Below are 20,093 nucleotides of genomic sequence, written 5' to 3'. Positions count from 1 at the left end.
TCTAGTAAGCTGGGGGGTGCCAGCTGCTGTGTCCTCCACCACCATTGCTCTCCCAGGCCTCCATCTGACTGCAGGCAAAGAAAGCCCTGCGCAAGGAACGTATCAAAGGCTTAGTGATAACCAAAGACCCAGATTTGTACATGGGATTTGAAATGGATCCTCGACCTGGGTGTTTTGCTTGTCCGTTTGTTCCTCTCATCTGTTATGATTGTCATGTGTGGAAAATTGGGGGAGAATTTTTAATTTACTTTCTTGACAATATTTTAATGGCTCAAGATTCATTCAATCCTAGGCATCAGTCTAATGACACATGAAGAACTTATGCAGCATTTTCTCTTATACAGGTATAAATGTCTCAGATGTTTAGTATTCCCAAGTACATGTGTTTTGTTTTATATTTTGAAATACGGTTTCAGCATCAACAAATTTTTTTTTATATACTACATATTTTGCTTGTGTAATTATATGAGTTAACTAATGGCAGAAGCATTAGAATGCAAAGCAACCTAAAATCTGAAGCATTGGACATAGTTGTGAGATTTATATTTCTTAAATGGACTTAATATATTCTGCTTATCATTATTATTATTATATTTTCTTTTTTGGAGAGTTTAATTCATTTGTCACCATAATTATTGTATTGATCATGACCTTTTAAATTACTTTCTTAATCTGAAAAAGTGAAATCCTGACTTAATAATTTCCCAGTTAACTCGACTTATACGTAAGCATACGTTTATGTAACTACTTTTAATATCTCCTACTACACAATGTGCTTTTTTCTCTCTGTCAATAAAATAAATATTTAATTCTCCCCCTCAAAATTACTTTTTAAAATTTTTCATCATTTCACTTAGGTGGAGCCCCATACCTATCTCACAGCAAACCTCCCGCGGCCAGGCCAACCTCCTGCGGCCCCTCCTCAACCCCTCCACAGGTCCACCCCCAGGAGGAGGGGCCACAGGAGTTTGGCTGCTGGCCCCATGGGGACTGGGTGAGACAGCCCCCATCAGCCCCGATTGCCAACCAGGCTGAGGAACCCCACCCATGCATGAATTCGTGTGCTGGGCCTCTAGTATATATGTAAAAGGCTAAGTGATCGACCCACATCCATTCGACTGTCTGACTGACTGACTGTACATATGATGCACACTGGCAATTTAAAAATAAACGTTGACTTACACATGTGTGATACATGTAAAGCTCTCGCTGGTGCCAATCTCACGCGTGTGCTTCGATCTGTCATTGTCGATCCTGAATTTTGTTGACACTTCTATTATAGAGAAAGGACAAACAGTGATATTAAAATATTTCTTCTAATTAATTTTCTTTCAATGTGCACGAATTCGTGCACTGGGCCACTAGTATGTTAATAATTGTGCAATGTGTGATAGGATAACTCTGAAGTAGAATGAATTTTACATGAAAACACCAATCTAGTATAATTTTTGTGCTGGCCAAGTGGATTTATTCTTCCCAAATTTAGTTTACTGTCATTGTGATAATACATCGATGGTTCTTAGCTCATTGCCTGGCACATAGTACATGCTCCATAAGTGTTAGCATTTGTGAACATTTTGATTACATGCACCAAAATATTTCAGTTCATTTTTTACCTGTAATTGCAAGCAGCTCATCTGTTTTTTGTTTGGAATAATTAAATCTCCAAGTATTTACATAGTCTTACAGAATTAAAAGAAAGTAAACTCAGAATAAATTTTAATAAAATATGTTTCCCAGGAGCTCGTAAAATAATTTACATTCATTTCATAGTCATTAAAACTCTTTTCATTTATCATCCAATTCATTTAATGATAAAAGAATGCAAAAACCACATAAGGGAAATCTTTGACATAACAGGAATTAATGCCTATTGTCTGGTTAAAGCATTTCAACACTTTGTACTGTTTTTATAATTCTGTATTCATCTAGGTTCCCAGTGTTTTATGCCCCAAAGTGCAGTGAGTTAGCATGAAGAGTTATTGAATGGTAGAAACTCATGCCACAAGTTCAGGATACCCTTCTAAGTGAGTGTACTTCAATATTTAAATTATTCTTCAACATTAGTTTTTGTAATTCTAGATTTACATAAACTAATTAAGAGTGCATAGTTTGTTAGGTGATACTTCAATCTTTTTTTTTAAAAAAAACTGACATCAAGAGTGCTTGCCCTAAGAGATATTTTTAAAATTTTACAACTATTTTTCCTGCTTCATTCTCATATCATGACTGCATATTTTTTTAAAGTAAATTTTTATTGATTTCAGAGAGGAAGGGAGGAGAGGGGGAAAGAGAGATAGAAATATCAATGATGAGAGGATATCATTGATCGGCTGCCTCCTGCACAACCGATAACCTGGCCATGTGCCCTGACTGGGAATGGAACTGTGACCTCCTGGTTCATAGCTCAACATTCAACCACTGAGCCACACCAGCCAGGCATGACTGCTTATTAACACTATACTTGTAATGTTGAAAATCATTCAAACTAGGTCTCATTTTTGCAGCCTTAGTTAAGACTCAGGAGAATTGCTGTTATTTAATAAATGGATTTGTTCATTGTTGCTAATGTGACAGCAGGAATTTGAAGCCATCTGATTTCTTAGCTGGTTCGGTTAATTCAGTTAGGGCCTCATACTGCCAGTTGATGGCTGCTAAGTCACTAAAGCTAACATAGAGATTTTGGAGAAACTTCTGTTCTAATGCTACATGAAAATAGCATATTTTTAACCATATGGATAATCGATATGCCTCTGTTGGCTAGACTTACACAATTTAACTTTGCGAGATTACTACTTAATATATTACCTGCAAAGCAGAAAGTTTGCCAAACAGATATTAGGAACCTGTGAACTACTACTTTTCTGTTACTAGTCTATTGAATTATAGTCAGTCTTCAGGCTTTCCAGCTTGTATAGATTTTACAAGATTCTTTGTATTCTGCCTGCATTACTCATTAGCACCTCCAAAGCCAGATAGTATGATAGAGGGAAAGAAACAAACAAGCATACAGATAAATATATTTAAAAAATTCATGGCACAACATTGAAGACAGAAAGAGGTTTTGAAGATCCTCCAACCCAGTGTTTTCCCTTCAGCCCACTTTCCTGTCTTGCAGACCAGGAGACAGAGGGGTTAAGGGGTATGTCTGAGAGCACGCAGCCACAGAGCTGGCCTCTGCAGTGGGACCCGGAACCCAGGTTTCCTAGTTGTGTTCAGCTCTCCTTCCAGAAGAAGCTGAAACAACAGAAAACTTTACTGCCCCACAGTTTACTGTGGAATAGAATGAATTGCCCAAGGAAAGCATGCCTAGCGTACTTCTAAAGGTTTTTTAAGTACGTGGGTGGTGGGGAGAGACTTAGTTGAGCCGGTCCACAGTGGGAATCCAAGGGCAGGCGGCTGGCAGTGCTCCAGCATATTGTTTACAGTGAGTTCTGGGAATTAGCTGGGAAATTTACTTTTTAAAGTAACATCTGTCAATTGGTTCAACTGTTCTTTTAAAGTCAGAGAGAGAGCAATCACTCCATTCCTTCATGCATCCTCAAACATTGATCCATCACATTTAATTCACAGGTCCATGAATAGCTCAATAAGAATGTTACATTTCCTCTTCCTTGAAGTGCATTAGAAAAGTAAGTTGTCATATAGGTCGTTTTAAGTCATCCCTTCCCTGATTGGTGCCTGTTTAAAGAACAATTAAATTGTAAAATTGAAATTTGCTGAGAGAGAACTTAAATGTCCCCCCCTCCTACACACACACACAAAAGATAAATATGAGGTGATGGATGCAACTAATTGGGGGAGGGGGTCCTTTCACAATGTGTACATGTAACAAGTACCATGATGTACACTTTAATTATCTTACAAGTTTAGGTATCAATTATACCTCAATAAAACTGAAAAATAAGAACAGCTGAAGTGTGATGCAGTCATACCTTGGAATTTCTCTGGGAAATATTTGGGTTTTAGGACCCCAAAGCATCATCAACTATGCAGCCCACAAATTGTTGGTTGTTTTTTTTTTGTTTGTTTGTTTGTTTTTGTTTTAAAAGCCTTCAATCTGGTTTAAGGCCCCAGTAGGCAATTGTATTTGAAAATAATGGACCTGTTTCTATCTGATTTAATATGATGAACTTATTAAATTTCAATCTCCCTTCTGCCAGACTTTGCCTATATCAATTTGTCCACGCTGCAGCTCCACTTTCTGCTTTAATCACAAATCTGGTTGTCAGTTATTTTGTTTAAAACACTTTAGGGCCCTAGCCAGTGTGGCTTGGTGGTTAGAGTGTCGGCCTGAAGACTGAAGGGTTGCTGGTTCGATTCCAGTCAAGGGCACTACTTTGGCTGCTGGCTCCATCCCTGGCCCTGGTCGGGGGCATGTGGAGAACAACCAGTCAATGTCTCTTTCACATCAGTGTTTCTTTCTCTGTGTCTCTCCCCCTCCTTTCTACTCTCTCTAAAAATCAATGGAAAAAATATCCTCAGGTGAGGATTAACAACAAAAAAACAAAACAGAAAACACTTAAGGCATTTGTTTGCATGGTAGACTCTACAAGAAGATTTTTCACATGCTCTGGATTTAATAATTAGATCTTAGAATCAAGTATTGACTTGGGTTGAAATCCCAGCTCTACCATTTGCTAAGTTAAGTGAGTGTACCTTTTAGGGCCTTATCTGAAAAATGGGAATAAAAATAGTACATACTTACGAGTTATAATGAGGAGTAAATAAGATAATACATTTGAGTGCTTAGCCTAGTGTTCAGCATATAGAAGTATCAATAAATGTTAACTATCGCTACTTATTATTATCTTAGAATTAAAATTCCTAAGTATACCTACATGATTCCAGCCTGCTGTCAGTTCTTCATCTTCTGCCATTCGTTCCCCCTGGCTCTCCTTTCTGAAGCTCACATACATACTCTTCACACCAGCTCTAAAACCTAATTTTAGCCTCAAATATACCAGGCTTTTTCATACCTCCATCTTTATGTGGACTGTGTTCTCTGCCTGGGTGGCTGCTCAGCCCATTGTTCTGTTCATCCCTTACATCCTTTAAGACTCAGCTCACGCCCTAACTGGTTTGGCTCAGTGGATAGAGCGTCGGCCTGAAAGGTCCCAGGTTCGATTCTGGTCAAGGGCATGTACCTTGGTTGCGGGCACATCCCCAGTAGGGGGTGTGCAGGAGGCAGCTGGTCAATGTTTTTCTCTCATTGATGTTTCTAACTCTCTATCCCTCTCCCTTCCTCTCTGTAAAAAATCAATAAAATATATTTTTTTAAAAAAGACTCAGCTCACATATCCCTTTTGCCATGTCTTTCCAAGGCTTCTCTAAAGAGAAGTTGTTGTGCCCTTTTGTAGTTATCTCTTGACCACTCATATGCTTCCTTAAGCCATAAGCTCCTTGAGGGCAATGGCTCTGCTCTCTATTCGGCATAAGGCTGGCATTGTTGACACTCGGTAACTGTTGAAAGGATGAACACTTGAATGAATTACTAGTCTTGCTTGGTAACCCAGTACAGGCAGCCATCTGCTTTTCATAACTGAATTTTGATAATTGCCCGTCTAGTACACAAGAGGACAACCATCCCTTACTACATTTTATCTGAATGTCATGGAAGTTAGGCATTTCGCCTGATTCATGGATGCCATCTGGTGGAGAAAAGGGTAACTATAGGTGCGTGCTTAACCAAAATGACTTGGAAGTTAAGATGATTACTGTCCATTTATATAGAAGTTCCTGCTGCTTCATGGTGGTTTCCAGAAGCAGAGCCAGGAATTGTTCTTTCATTCTTGTACACTTGGTTCCTTAATATTTTAAGAAATTGGTCAATCACGTATCAGGTTTGAAAACATTAATTTGACTAATAAGATGTATGTAACTAAATATTAGTGACCTGTGCAGTATGTGATAGAATAAAACTCAACATTTTATAATGCTTGTTTATAAAAATATTTAAACTGTAGGAACTTTGCAGACCCCAATTGCTTTTCTAACTGCTTTCGCTTCTACAGAGGATAGTGAAAACCAGTGGCAGAGATCCTAGGGCAAATGGTCCATCCAGTGTATACATCTCTCAGTTTCTAGCTTGCGTGTGGATTTTTTCTAATAAAATGGAGAAAAATAGAGTGCAACGTGATTTAAGGTGAACTGATTATCTGAAATATGGATGTTTCTGTGACACTGAAGTCTTTTGATTCATTCATTCACCAAGTGTTTCTTGAGCTAATGCCTGATATTGTACAAAGTGCTAAAGAACCAGAGATGAAAGACATAGTTTCAATGTTGGCCAAAATAATGAATATTTGAGTAAGAATACAAAGCTGTATAAATTTGCATAAGATGAGTCACACCAACTCCATTTAAATTTTCTAAGAGTTCCTTATGTTCATTTACCTACTATCCATGTGCATTACCAATATCATATATGCAAAGTATTACCAGTTTTAGTCATGCAATTTTGATGGATTTTCTAAGAGTATGTGAATCTAAAGAAAAATTTTCTATGATGTCTAGTAAAAGGTAGATACGCATTTACATATTATATATTTACATTTTTGACTTGTACTTCACTTATCTAAAGAATAGACTTATTTTTATTCATTTCTTCTCTCTTGAGCACTGTAATGAACCAGAAAGTAAACAAACAAACAAACAAACAAACAAAAAAAGACTAACATGAAAATAACAATCACAAAGTTCATGTACCTTTTGCTCCAGTTAGAATGTTAAACGTTTTCCAAGCCTCTAGACTAGGTTATTATGCATAAAGTAGCTACTTTGAAGCAGGATTATCTGCCTATGGAGGGAGAACCCAAAGCTCATCACAGCAATAAGATAGCAATTTGGTGCGGGAACCAACTTCACATGCAGTGGTCATGCACATACATTCCCACCCTCCCTTCATGTTCTAAAGATGGCCTTAAATCATCAAAAAAAAAAAAAAAAAAAAAAAAAAGCTTGCTCAGCCAGTGTTGCTCAGTGGTTGAGTGTCGACCTGTGAACCAGGAGGTCACAGTTTGATTGCCTCCCGGTCAGGGGACTTGCCTGGTTGCAGACTCAAGGGGCCATGCAGAAAGTAACCAATTAATGATTCTCATCATTGATGTTTCTATCCCTCTCTCCCTCTCCTTTCCTCTCTGAAATCAATAAAAATATATATATTTTTTAAATTTCTGGATATTCTCCTGTACCTTTTCTGAACAACTGTGGAAGTATGTATTTTACTCTAGAAACATTTCTACCAGAAGAGGTTAAAATAATTTTTCATCATGTAGAGTAGTAAAGTTGAGTTAAATGGGACATTCACTTATGTAGAACTCTTCATTCCCTGATGGCACTTGTTCAATGATGTATTATGAAATTAAGCTATCATTTATAGAACTTTCATTTGAAAAATTACATAGGACACACACGTATATATCCAAATTTAATTTTATCTTTAACTGGAGAACTGGGAAGGACCCTGAGAATTTACCTACTTCTTGGAAAGGATACCATTAAAGTAGTATATTTAAACTAGAGGCCTGGTGCATGAAATTTGTGCATGGGTAGGGTCCCTATGCCTGGCTGGTGATCAGGGCCGATCAGGTCCCCCCCCCCCCAACCTCCTCCTTCCCTCGCTCCCTCAGCGCCCCACCGCTGCTGCTGGTCACCTGCCATGTTCTGCACCACACCCTAGTGGTCAGCACCCGTCATAGTGGGCAATCGAACTCCTGTTCTCCCAGTCAAACTCCCAAGAGGACATTTTGTATATTAGCCATATATATGTGTGTGTGTGTGTGTGTGTGTGTGTGTGTGTGTGTGTGTTATATAAAATTTTGTTTGGTACAGCTCTTAAAGGAAAGGTTTCAAACAGAGCTGGCAACTCATTTACTTTATAAATAGCTATTCAAAGCAAAAGTGGCCAGCCACCTTCTTCTAAAGTTCTATTAAACTTCACTATTTAATTGCCTGAATGTGGGTGTATGATTTGTATTAGAAAAGAAATCTTGATTTGTTGAGTGTGTCTCAGAAGTCACGTTGATTTGTTTAATGATTCTTTATCTTAGGCATTAGGTCAATACAATATGTTTTGGAGAAGAATCATAGGTACTATCTTGGGGATTAAAAGGAAATCAACAATTGAGTATTGTAGATGGCAGAGTTTATACTTTTTCTAGTCTGACTATTTGCATGCTGATTTATGGCATTTGGAAATTGCTTGTTGCAACAATCAATCTTTAGATGGGTCTCCCTCAGATGTAGACTGTCTGGGTAAATATAGGACATAAAGATAGGACACTGCTCCATAGCAGATGGGTTTTGCTTGCCATTTCAGAGACACCAGCCCTCACTAAGCAATTCATTATTTTCTAAGGTTGAAGCAGCTGTGGATTACTACAATTACGAATTTATTATGTCCCTGCCAATCTACTATGAATCCTAATTCAAACTCTGCATGTCTCTTTGGAACCTTGTTAATTTTCTTGTGATTATGTAGTTCCTGACAAATGGCCATTTTGAGACTCCAAAGTTGCTTAAGTTCATTTTTTATGGGGCATCACCAGTTGCCATTGGTTTTAGAATGCCTAATGAATGACCTTTTCATTTTTACTGCTACATCATGTCAAAGCAGCCATGCTTTACAATGTCTGGCTGTATTTTTATCCATCCATTTCCTCTAGAATTGCTGCAGTACTATACTCGCCAAGGCTCCCTCTGACTTTTTAGGTTGTATGGTCAAGTGGAAAGATATAGAATATTTAAGAAATCTCTCGGGGGTATTAGAATTTTAAAATTACTTTATTGGATTCACTCAGTAAACTGTACATGCTTATGTTTTAGAACTGATCAAATTGTCTTGTGGCCTAGCTGGTATGGCTCAGTGGTTGAATGTTGATCTATGATCCAGGAGATTACAGTTCAATTCCGGTCAGGGCACACGCCCGGATTGCAGGCTTGATCCCCAGTGTGGAGCATGCTGGAGGAAACCAATCAGTAATTCTCTCTTATCATTGATGTTTCTGTCTCTCTCTCCCTCTCCCTCTCCCTTTCTCTCTAAAGTCAATAAAAAAAACACATATTTTTTAAAATTTGTTTTGTGATTAGCTAGATCATGAGATATTTCAAGGTAACAACTCTGTACAACTTATTTTTATACACCTGGAATCTAACACAGTGCTCAATACATGAAGGCAAATGTGAACTAAACAATATAAACATGCCGGGGTCCAACCCCAGCAGGTCCAGGGGTCCCCAAAGGTGTAGACGGAGTCGGCGAAGAAGGAAGGACACGGAGACAGCGTTCAGTTGATCAGCAGCCTAGCCAGGATCTCTAGCCAGGATCTCCAGCCAAGTTCTGGTCTGGATCTCCAGCGAAGTTCTTCTGTCTCTAGATTCTGTGTAGGTTCTGTCTTCTTGGTCCTGTCTCTCTTGGTTCCGTATTCTAAGTTCTGAGTCTTGCTGTCTTATTACATCTGTATTTATACCAGTTGATTCAATCCTATCAATCTCTACTACAAAGGTTAGGGCGTTTCTTATCTCCATTCCAGGGAGTAAAGATTATGTAGCTTAAGCATGATTGTTCATAGTTAAAGTGATTAATTACCCGCCTGGCACTTAGTTAAGAGGTTTTATTCCCTCCCTAACTTCAGGGGAAAATCCCTACCTGGGGAAACAACCTTTCTCAGAGACCTTGGTTAAAACACATAGTGCCAAGAAGGTGAGCAAACATATTAAGAACAGTATACCATATATGCCAGGACCCTTGAAACAGCAAGCATGGACCGGCTCCCGGCATAAACACACACACACACACACACACACACACACACACATTTTGCTTTAGTTCAGCCATTTATCTAGACAAGGGCTTGGCAAACATTTTTTGTAAAGAGTCATATAGGACATATTTTAGGCAAGATGATATGTAAACAATTGGATGGGATTGTGTTAAAATAAAACTTTATTTATGAAAACAGGTATTTGGGCCATAATTTGCCACCCTGGATTTAGACCAAGGCTCATAACCATGTTTCATCTTGTATGGTAACTTTGATTGATTGATAGCTACCTGGAATACTATATTGAGACGGATTCTCAGGGTGGGTTGGGGCTTAAGGCAAATAATTATTTGATGGATTAATAATGTCTGCCATAAGCGTTATTTTGGCCCTTCCTCTAATTTATTTTAAGAACACTCTGACCTGTGCAGATGGTTGCCTTTATATTTTGGCTTTGTTAGCCAGAGAACTCAGTCAGTTTTTAATTAATCTCTAACAAAACAAAAAAAGGCATCTTAAGGCATATATTTTGTGTTTCAACTTTATTCTTGATTCCATCTCTATTGTACTATCTTACTTTCCTTAGCTATGGATTCCTAAAACTTGCCTATACAGAATATTTATGAAACTTCAGATTGTGTTGAAGAGTAAAGGACTATATAAGAGGTGTGCAGAGGGCACATCTGCAATGCATTGATACTTTTTAGGGTTGTTGTGAGGAGTAAATGAAAGCATAGTGCCTGGCACAGTAAGCACTCAATAAATAGTAGTTGTTAAAGATACGCCTGCTAAGGAGCTGGGCCAGCCCACCTCTCTTATGATTTCTGCAGCCCTCCTCCCAGGTAGGTGGGAAACCCCGTGGAGAAGTGACTGCTCTCTCAATTACCCGGATTTCATCTTTCTGAATGAAGTCTCTCCCAGGGGGCTATACTAGCTACACTGTACAGTTGAGTCCTTTGCTCCATTCTTCTGTTTGTGGGGAACTTTCTGCATGGAATAGGACCATGTATCCAAACAGAAGGATAATGAAGTGGGATTCAGTGTTGGGAGACCATAGGACTTCCTTCTTACTCTGCATACATTTTTGAAAAGGGAAAAGCTCATTTTAGTGATTTGTTTTTTAAAAAAATATATTTTATTGATTTTTAGAGAGAGAGAAAGGTAGAGAGAGAGATAGAAACACTGATGAGAGAGAAACATCACTGATTGGCTGCCTCCTTCACACCCCTACTGGGGATCCAGCCAGCAACTGGGGTATATGCCCTGACCAGTGACCTCTTGGTTCATGGGTCGATACTCAACCACACCAGCCAGGCTCATTTTAGTTTTATTCCTCTGACTTTTAGGGTGAGAATTTCACAAGTTGGGACAAATGATTCCCAGCTAGTTGATGCGTATCAGTTGATGCTATTTTAGCTGCACAGTTACCTTCATAAACATCTTTTCTGACTTAAAAACAAAATGAATAGTGTAATACACTCAGATGTGTTATGACTCTGTATGCTATTGCAAAAAGGTCAACATTTGGTGTAAATGCAACATTTCAGGGTAATGTGGAAGGAGCACTAAGGCTCTAGCGGTTGCCTGTACTAAACAAATCTAGGCAGCCCTGTGAGCACTGGGTGAGAGAAAAAGCATGAAAAATATGTGAGGCATTGACTGGGCAGTCAAGGCTTAGGGATCTAACATTGTCCTTCAGATTCTTTATAATAAACCCATTTTAATAAAAAGAGTACAGAAACGAGCCCCCCCACCCTGTGCCCCGCCACAACAGAAAGTTATGATTGGTTTTAGTTGGGCAAGTATAGTGCACATTGCTTCCTTCCTTCTGTTCCTCATCAGACCAGAGGCTGGTCTCCCAACACTTCAGAGTGCAAGTCCCTCATGAAGCTTTCCCTCCTATAAATTGCAACATTTATTCACCCGTGGCTTTCATTTGTCCACATTTTTAAAAAGTTCGTGTCAGTAAAAATGCTCTCTTTATTACCTGTATTGACCTCTTCTTCCTCCCTCCTTGCCCTTTACCTGCGGACCTCCTGAAATGTTAGATCTTCTACGCTGAAGCATCACTGTCTCAGAGAGGCCTGCCTACCCCCATCCAGCTGTTGTGTTTTCTCCCCTCAAAGAACCTTTCCTTAGCGCTTCTCTTTATACACTTAAGTGGTTATTTGGTTAATTTTTGTCTCCCCACTAGACCATAAGCACCAAAAGCACAGAGACATGTCCACTTTAACCCACCTTTATTCCTAGCAACTAGCACGGTGCCTGCCACATGGTGGAGACTCAAATATTAATGGAAAGGCTGTAGCCCATGACTGCATCCCTGCTCATCCAGCTGTTGCCTTTCAGTGTGGAAGCAGGACTTGGGAAAAGACACATTTTTCTCTGTAAGTCCATCAATTATCTGCCCATTGAGATTTTAAAATGTGTCACTTTCTATTTACACAAGCAGGTGCATTCACTGCTGAAATTATAGCTTTTTCATGCAATTAGGTATCCCATTTTCCTCCTGCTAAAATAAGATACCCTTTCAAATTCTAAGCTATACTGCTGGTGATGCTGATCTGCTTTTTATTCTGCTCCATTTTACTGCGACTTTCCACTGGTGGTCCCCGCAGAGGTCAGGCCGGCCGGTGTTCTGTCCATGCCTGGTCACGGTCGAGAGGAAGTCACTGTGTTTTCAAGGTGCTTTGCCGCAGGTCATTTGGTGGCCTGTTTCACACAGCTTGCCGGGCCTTGCTTGATTGCCCACAAGCTGTTGGAAAAGGGTTCCAAGTGCTCATGGCATCAGAAGTACTCAGGTCAGTTAGCTGGCTTTAGGAGGGCTCAGCCTTTCTGAGACTGAGCAGGCTGGCAATTTTATATGATGAAAGAAAGCCCATGGCATTGAGGGTACAGGCGGTGTGGGAATGTCACTGCATACAGTCAATGTTTCTACAAGAATTAAACATATTTATTTGCCAAACTGAGTCCTGGGGGGTGCAGATGGGCTTATTATTGTGGAGGGTCTGATACAACTCTGGATGTACATCAGAATTCATTGTATAGCTTTGTAAGAATACACGTGCCTACACCTTATAACATTAGAACTCTAGGAGAAACTGGTCAGTTTTATTCTTTAGTGAGCTTGTTAAAATGCAGCACAAGTTTAAAAAGCGTATTTTAGAGTCGCAACTGAAATATCTCAATTTATTAAAAATGGAACAGGACCAATGTTCTGCATTTTTAAGGAGACATTTCCTTTCCCATCCCAGATGATTCAGGAGCAGTTGGTTGAAGTACCACTCTTGATTAAGTTCAACCACGAATTTCATAGCTGTGCGGCAGGAGTCAAGTGAGGTCCTAGAGGGCCTCTCTTGCCCAATCACCAGCCAAGGAACACTTTGTCTGACTGTTTGGGCTGCCTTCCTCAGGGACTTCTCCATCATCATAGCTATAGAGTTCTTTTTGCTTAATAACTCCTGAGTGGGTTATAATTCATTTATAACAGTTGATCTCATTGGCTTTCTGAGTCCCTAAGGGCATTTTCAGTTAGCTTTCTGCGTGGAACTTTCTAGAACACACTTGGATAGAACTCACAGAAGTTAATTTTTCCTCAAGCTTTATAACCCAAAATTCAGTAATGGAAAGGAATTTATGCGTAACCATATTTTTCTTTGAAATAGGAAATATTTTCCTCTCTGTAAACAAACATTGCCTTGCATTTTTCTTCTATACATTTCAAATGTATAGGATGTGAAACAATTTATTTCTTTCTATAACTGCCGAAAAGATAGGAACTCACTTATCACAAAAAATTTAACAAGACTGCATTGGCTGAAGGCTGCTTGTTTTCTCAGCAGATTTACAAAAAACTCTGCGGGTGGGCTGTTTTTATATTGCCATCTCTCAGGAGATCTTAAATGTGTGTGTGTGCTTTAAAAAAAAAAAATTAAGCCTGGCCGGCATAACTCAGTGGTTGAGCATCCACCTATGAACCAGGAGGTCACAGTTTATATTCCCAGTCAGGGCACATACCTGGGTTGCAGGCTCTATCCCCAGTGTGGAGTGTGCATGAGGTATCTGATCAATGATTCTCTCTCATTATTGATGCTTCTATCATCTATCTATCTATCTATCTATCTATTTCCCCTTCTTCCTTCCTCTCTGAAATCAATAGAAATATATATTTTTAAAAAATTTAAAGAAGCACCATGGAACTAGCAGGGGTGGGCAAACTTTTTGACTCGAGGGCCACAATGGGTTCTTAAACTGGACCGGAGGGCCGGAACAAAAGCATGGATGGAGTGTTTGTGTGAACTAATATAAATTCAAAGTAAACATCATTACATAAAAGGGTACGGTCTTTTTTTTTTTTTTTTTTTTTAGTTTTATTCATTGCAAATGGGCCGTATCCGGCCCGCGGGCCGTAGTTTGCCCACGGCTGAACTAGCCTCTTCCCCCTGCCTCTCTCTCTGTAATGTGCGTGATGACCGAGGGGCAAAGACTCCATGAATCATCCCTTTGGTAGTAGGGAAGTAATCTTAACTTTTCTTCAGGCTGTATACAGACACATTTTTAATCCCTTCAGGTTTGAATGTAGATTTGACCAAAATAATAAGATTAGGAAAATGGATCACGAAGCTAAGCCGTATTTGATTACCTTACTGCCATTAGAGAGTAGGGATTTAGAAAAGGGAGGTTATTTACGTTAACACATTTAAAAACCACGATCTGCAGTCAGGGAAGCCATCATTCAGGACGTAGGTTTTGAGTTATACTTTCACACTATGGCATGTGTGGTACTACCATGGGAAAATGGCCTCAGATTAAAAATGAATGAGATGACTGATACAGTTATTAAAGGTTTGTCATTTGAGAAATTCCAGAGGAATTGTCCTGAATAACCTATAACTTAGCAGTCATCACCTTAATGTTTATGCTAAATGAAAACTTCAGTCTTTATACGCATTAGGAGTATGATTTCAAGCCCCTCCCATGCTGAGTGCTATGTCCTCTATGGTGGTCATTTTGCCCCACAATTAGCAGCTGCACCTCCACATATTTGGTTCTCCAGAACAATATTAAATCTCCATCATAAGCACTGGCTGTCATTTACATACTTCAGGGTTAAGCCTGGGTCTTTTTCCTGATGCCATCTCTCTTGAAAGAATCAAATCCGCCTTCTTGGTGCAGAATTATGAATTCAGGAGTGCAAGATGGTCTGACTTCTCAAAGATGCTTTTCTTATTTAAATGACCCCTCCAGGTTAGAAGTGGCAAAGACCAAAAAGGGCAAGAAATGACTTGGCAGGTGTGAGAGGAACAATTCTCCTGCCTTATGTCCTCTTTCTGGTGGGCAAGGATACTCACTCTGACTTTGTTTTAAAGTTGCCTGGAGCCAAAGAACAGTTGTCAAATATTAATAATAACGTTACAGAAGAAAGATGGATTCCAAGGTGAACCTAAGTAAATTAACGTGTGGTCTGCATGCTGGCTGCTGCAAAATCAGCACATTCACTTCCTTCAAGGGCAGGGAAACCTTATCTGCAACAGAAGTAGCACTCCCTTCTCTCTTCTGTCCTCTTGCGGTGCGAGTTTGGGAGGGTCTCCTTTGCCATCTCTCCTTTATCATCACTCCTGCATTACATTTTCTCCAAATTCAGTTCTTTTTCTACTCACTGGTTGCAGAATTGATTCGCCACTTTCCCTCTCTCGTATGTCTTCTTCAGAGCCAAAGTCTGCTTCGCACCCAGAGGGGCACTAATCAGATGCCCTTCGAGCCAGATTTAGCACCTTCTTGTGTGTGAGTTCACTGTTAACTTCATCCATAACGTGGGCCAAGGATCAGTTTCTTTGCTTTAGTCCCCTTTTTGTCCAGTTTTAGATGCCTGGGTCCATTCACAGTCAACACTCTTGTGGGAAACATAGCACTGTGTTCCAGATCAGGCAGACATGTGGTGTAAATGTAAACTGAAAGGCACTTCGAATGCCGGGGGTCTTAATCCAGTATCTAGAAGGGCTGTGCGTAAATTAAATAAGAGTCCAGAGACGAAACATAATTTTGGAAGGTATTATGGGGAGTCAGAGAAGACTTAGCTAAAGGAACTAAGTTCTTCTTGTCTCAGGACCCCTTGCTTTTTATTAACACAATTTGTCCTAAGGTGAGGTAGATATACACATCAAAGGCCAGGGTTTGTATACAGAAGCATTGTCAGATTGGAAGAATTGCCTATGGCTGTTCAGGTGTTTGGCCAGTAGGAGGCAATAACCTGTAGATTAAGATGGCCTCAGCTGTCTGGCAGCAAGCAATCATTTTATGCATCCTTTTCAGGTTTGGGGAAATGTCCTCAGCCATTCCCAGATGATTCAGCCCTGCTGACATGCTGGAATTGGCTTCCTGCACACTGCCATCAATTGTTTGTCCCATTCATTTCAGTGGAGTTTGAGGCCTTCTCTCTGCCAAATTAGAGGGGTGTGTGTGTGTGTGTGTGTCTGTCTGTGTATCTGTGTGTATGTGTTAAATAAACTGAAGGGGGGAGGGTAATTTATAAAATCAGAGAATTTGAAAGATATTAAAATTCTGAAATTTTTCTTTTATCTTAGCAAAACACACTTTGGCAGACCATCCTGGAGGCAAAAGTGGGTATTTCTTCTTAACATGCATTGCCCAGGTTTTGCAATCTTAGAATCTCATCTGCTGGTTTTTTTAAGTTCCCTTGAAATTGGATCTTTACAACAGGACCAACATTTATAACACAGATCATTAGAAACTAAATGATAAACTCCATTCCTTGGTTTTAAATATATATTCTAAATAAGAATTTATTTGCTATAGAGGGAGCTTTCTTTCTTTAAATACCAAACCTGAAATTTTAAAGGATAAAATTGCATACGATAGACTAAGCCTTAGAATTGGTAATAAAATAGAACATTTGATTAAAAAGGAGGGGACAACAAAATAAAAAACTCCCACAACTATGAAATATGCAGTTTTAAATAAAAATTATAAGGCATAGTTTCATAGTTAAGGATATCAGAAGCCTGTTTTCATTTAAAGTCTATTAAAGTTCAAAATGAATAGTAAGTTGACCGTTGCAAATTCCAGGAGACAAATACGTACTAAAAATGATTTGAACATAGGTCTAATTTACTTGTGATCTTTCTCTAATGGGGGCTCTGTTAGATTTGATTCAGTATCACTTAATGCTTTTCTTGAAAATAGCTTTTGCCTCTCTGGAACTCCTAACCAAATCATTACTCTGGTATTTTTCTTTGGAATTCTATTAAATAAGTCTAATATCTTTTCCTTGGGGAGGTTTGCCTTTTTTGAGCAGAGGAGGGGATAGTACATACTATACGAAGAGGCGGGTAGTTTTCCAGCTTACAGTTAAATGTTCAAAAGTAAATTTAATATATTGTTTCACTTTACTCAGTTTTCCCACTGAAGCCATTTTACATATTGCTCTTTCGCATCTGTCACAAGTCTTGGCTCATGTGCTCTTTTGTCTCTTCTTAAGCTGCTTTGCTTTACAAGGCAATGTCCACAGTAGGCATCTCTTCTTTAAAAATATATATTTTTTCTTTTCTGGTTCAAAACCTATTGGTGTTTCCTGCTCCACCATTCACCGTATAACCAGAGATAAGTTGTTTAACTCTGAGTCTGTTTCCTCATCTGTAAAAACCTATAGGGTTGCTTTGAGGATTAAATAAGCGAGTACATGTGAAACATTCAGCACAGTACTCAACCAATCAGTAAGTGGTCAATCGTTTTTCTATTATATGTATTTTAGAAAAATTGAAATATGCTGAAAACATCATAAAGGAAAAATTAATATCAAACTTTTACTACCCTGGATAACTAATGATACATCCTATATACTAAAACCTAATATGCTAAGTGTCTGATCGTTTGACCAGGCACTATGACCTGCACTGACCACCAGGGGGGCAGACATTCTGACCAGTAGGATAGCTTGCTGCTGGGGTCCGGCTGATCAGGACTGGGCGAGATGGGCCGGACACGCCCTGGAGCCCTCCTGCAGTCCCTCCCCTGCCCTGATTGTGCACTGGTGGGGTCCTTAGGCCTGGCCTGTGCCCTCTTGCAATCCAAGACCCCTTGGGGGATGTCGGAGAGCCGTTTCAGCCTGATCCCTGTAGGCCAGGCTGAGGGACTCCACTGGTGCACGAATCCGTGCACCAGGACTCTAGTATTAACATAATTCAGCCAATTTTTTTCTCATACAGGTAGTATAGAAACTGTTTTGTAACCTGTGTTTCATTATGAACATTTTCCCACATAAGTGTTACTCTTCCAGAACATGACCTTTTTTCCTGGTGAATTTTTAAAATTCATTTTAACATTATAGTTGACATACCATGACATGATTTTCAATAGCTTCGTTGTTTTGTTTTGTTTTCCAATGCATGGACATCCCTGCATTTAATCACTGGTTTCCAGACAAATTTTCATTATCATGAATAATATTTGATAAACATGTTTGCATACAAGTCCTTAATGCTTATCTTTAACTTCTTAAAATAAATTCCTAGAAAGACATGCTAGGTAAAAGGTGTAAACTGTTAAAGTTTTTGTCACATTTTTTCACTTTCTGTACAGGATTGTTTGATTTATAGTCTAACCACAATGTAGAAGGCCAGCTTTCCTTTCCTTCGGATTTTTTTCCTTGTCTCCTTACTTTAATCTCCTTCTGTTTCAGTGCATCTTAAACTCAGCTCCAAGCACATTATCCCTTGAACAATATTTGATGATTTCTTTTACTCTTTAAGACGTTTCAGTTTCCTCTCACTGCCACAAGTCAAAACTCCCTGGCTCACGGGGAGGTAAGCCTTCTCCACCTGCCAGCTTCCTCCTCCTCCCAGTCTTATCAACTCCATTTCTTATTATCTCTCCCTGTGAACTCATATTTACTACTCCTACATTGCATTTCTTTTCTCCAGTAAGTGGTTCTAACCTCAAAACTGATCTTTAAACTATACTGGAATGATTTCCTGATTCTTTTTCTTGTCTCTTCTCCTGGATTTTTCTCTTTGAAGGCTAGGCAGCACTTAACAGAGCTCCTATGTTAATTAAATATGCTAATTCATCTCAAGATTCATGCCTATTTTTGCATTGCTTTGGAAAATGTTTTTCCCTGGTATTTCGTGTGTGTGTGTGTGTTGTTTGAACATTAAAATTGCAGGTTCCTTGATGGCAAAGGGTTGTTCTCCAAATAGTGTCTAGTCTAACGTGCTGTACTCAGCAGACACTCAATAAATTGGAATTGGATGGCTGACAGGTTTTCTTTAAAGATGAATTATGAAGCATTTAGTAGCTTTTAAATTACACTGGCCAAATCTTTTCATATACATTAATAATTTCTTAAAGAATGTACCACTGTACAGTAAATAGTTTCTGTAGTATAATGGCTAGTGTCAGCATTCTACCTACTAGGTTCCCAGGATTTAGACCCCTAGTCATTCTGCTTCTTCACTGCCTTCCAGATTGCAGGTGGCCTGGGTAATATAAATGTATGCAAATTCTGTAAGAAGTTGCAATAGGCTCCTTTTGTGCCTTACTTCACAAGCATTAGCTCATCTAGCTTATGTTTTTATTCCCGCTGTTAACTATCTTCTTGGTATAATCAGAGGACTCCGTGAACTATGTATCTCCTACTTTCTGCCCTGAGGCTTCTCTGCTACCCACTGGGGTTTGTTTGGGGGGAGTAGGTTGGGGGAGAGAACCTACTCAGTAGTTCAGACAAGCACAAACCCTGGAAGAATTCACACCCCCAAGGCAACTCTTACTAGTAACTCAGGGGCACAATTCTAAGGTATTCAACTCCTCAGAGGGTCCCTAGCAGAATCAAGCCTATTGCCAAAGGAAGAAAGGCCAGAATGGAGTTCAAACAGTTATACAGAGGAAGTCATTAAAGCTCCATATGTAGCATTGTATGTTAAGTACTCCATAATTTACCATTTTAGCATGTAAATGTTGATTTGGGTTTTAGATTTTACTTTCCTAAAATAATGGCATCAATGGCAATTAAAGACCAAGTGTAGTTCCATTTGCCGTAAGAAACCAGACTCTTGTGGTCTATCTGAAGTCATGAGAGGAGGTGCTGTTTGAGACAAATAGTTATGAACTGTAAACAGTTTTCTCCAAGGGCTACCTCCAAGTCCCTAATTCTTGGATCTGGTCAAGATATAAGCTTATAGGGTGCAAAGCACTAAACCTGATGCTGAGAGAACACAAGGATGTGTAAGATACAGTCCTTCCTTCAGCCAAACTGGGGAGCTAAAATACCTATGCAGATAGCTTTTTAGTACTTGAAAGTTCACTTGCTGCTCT

General features: G+C 39.3%; 1 protein-coding gene across 2 annotated transcripts in view; it reads left to right on the top strand.

Moving 5' to 3' along the window:
• Nucleotides 1-20,093, top strand: part of PPM1L (protein phosphatase, Mg2+/Mn2+ dependent 1L) — a 259,043-nt gene that overhangs the window by 168,375 nt on the left and 70,575 nt on the right. The window contains exon 2 of one of the 2 annotated variants that reach the window (XM_036350562.1): nt 16,349-16,384. The exons of the other annotated variant lie outside the window; for it this stretch is intronic. Coding sequence (XP_036206455.1) covers nt 16,349-16,384 — 36 coding nt within the window. The remainder of the gene's footprint in view (nt 1-16,348; nt 16,385-20,093) is intronic. 2 annotated transcript variants of the gene reach the window in all.

The sequence above is a fragment of the Myotis myotis genome, unplaced genomic scaffold (genome assembly GCF_014108235.1).
Source record: "Myotis myotis isolate mMyoMyo1 unplaced genomic scaffold, mMyoMyo1.p scaffold_m19_p_2, whole genome shotgun sequence".
Lineage (NCBI taxonomy): Eukaryota > Metazoa > Chordata > Mammalia > Chiroptera > Vespertilionidae > Myotis > Myotis myotis.
The sequence above is the reverse complement of the archived record's forward strand: the minus strand, read 5'-3'. Positions and strand labels throughout refer to the sequence as shown.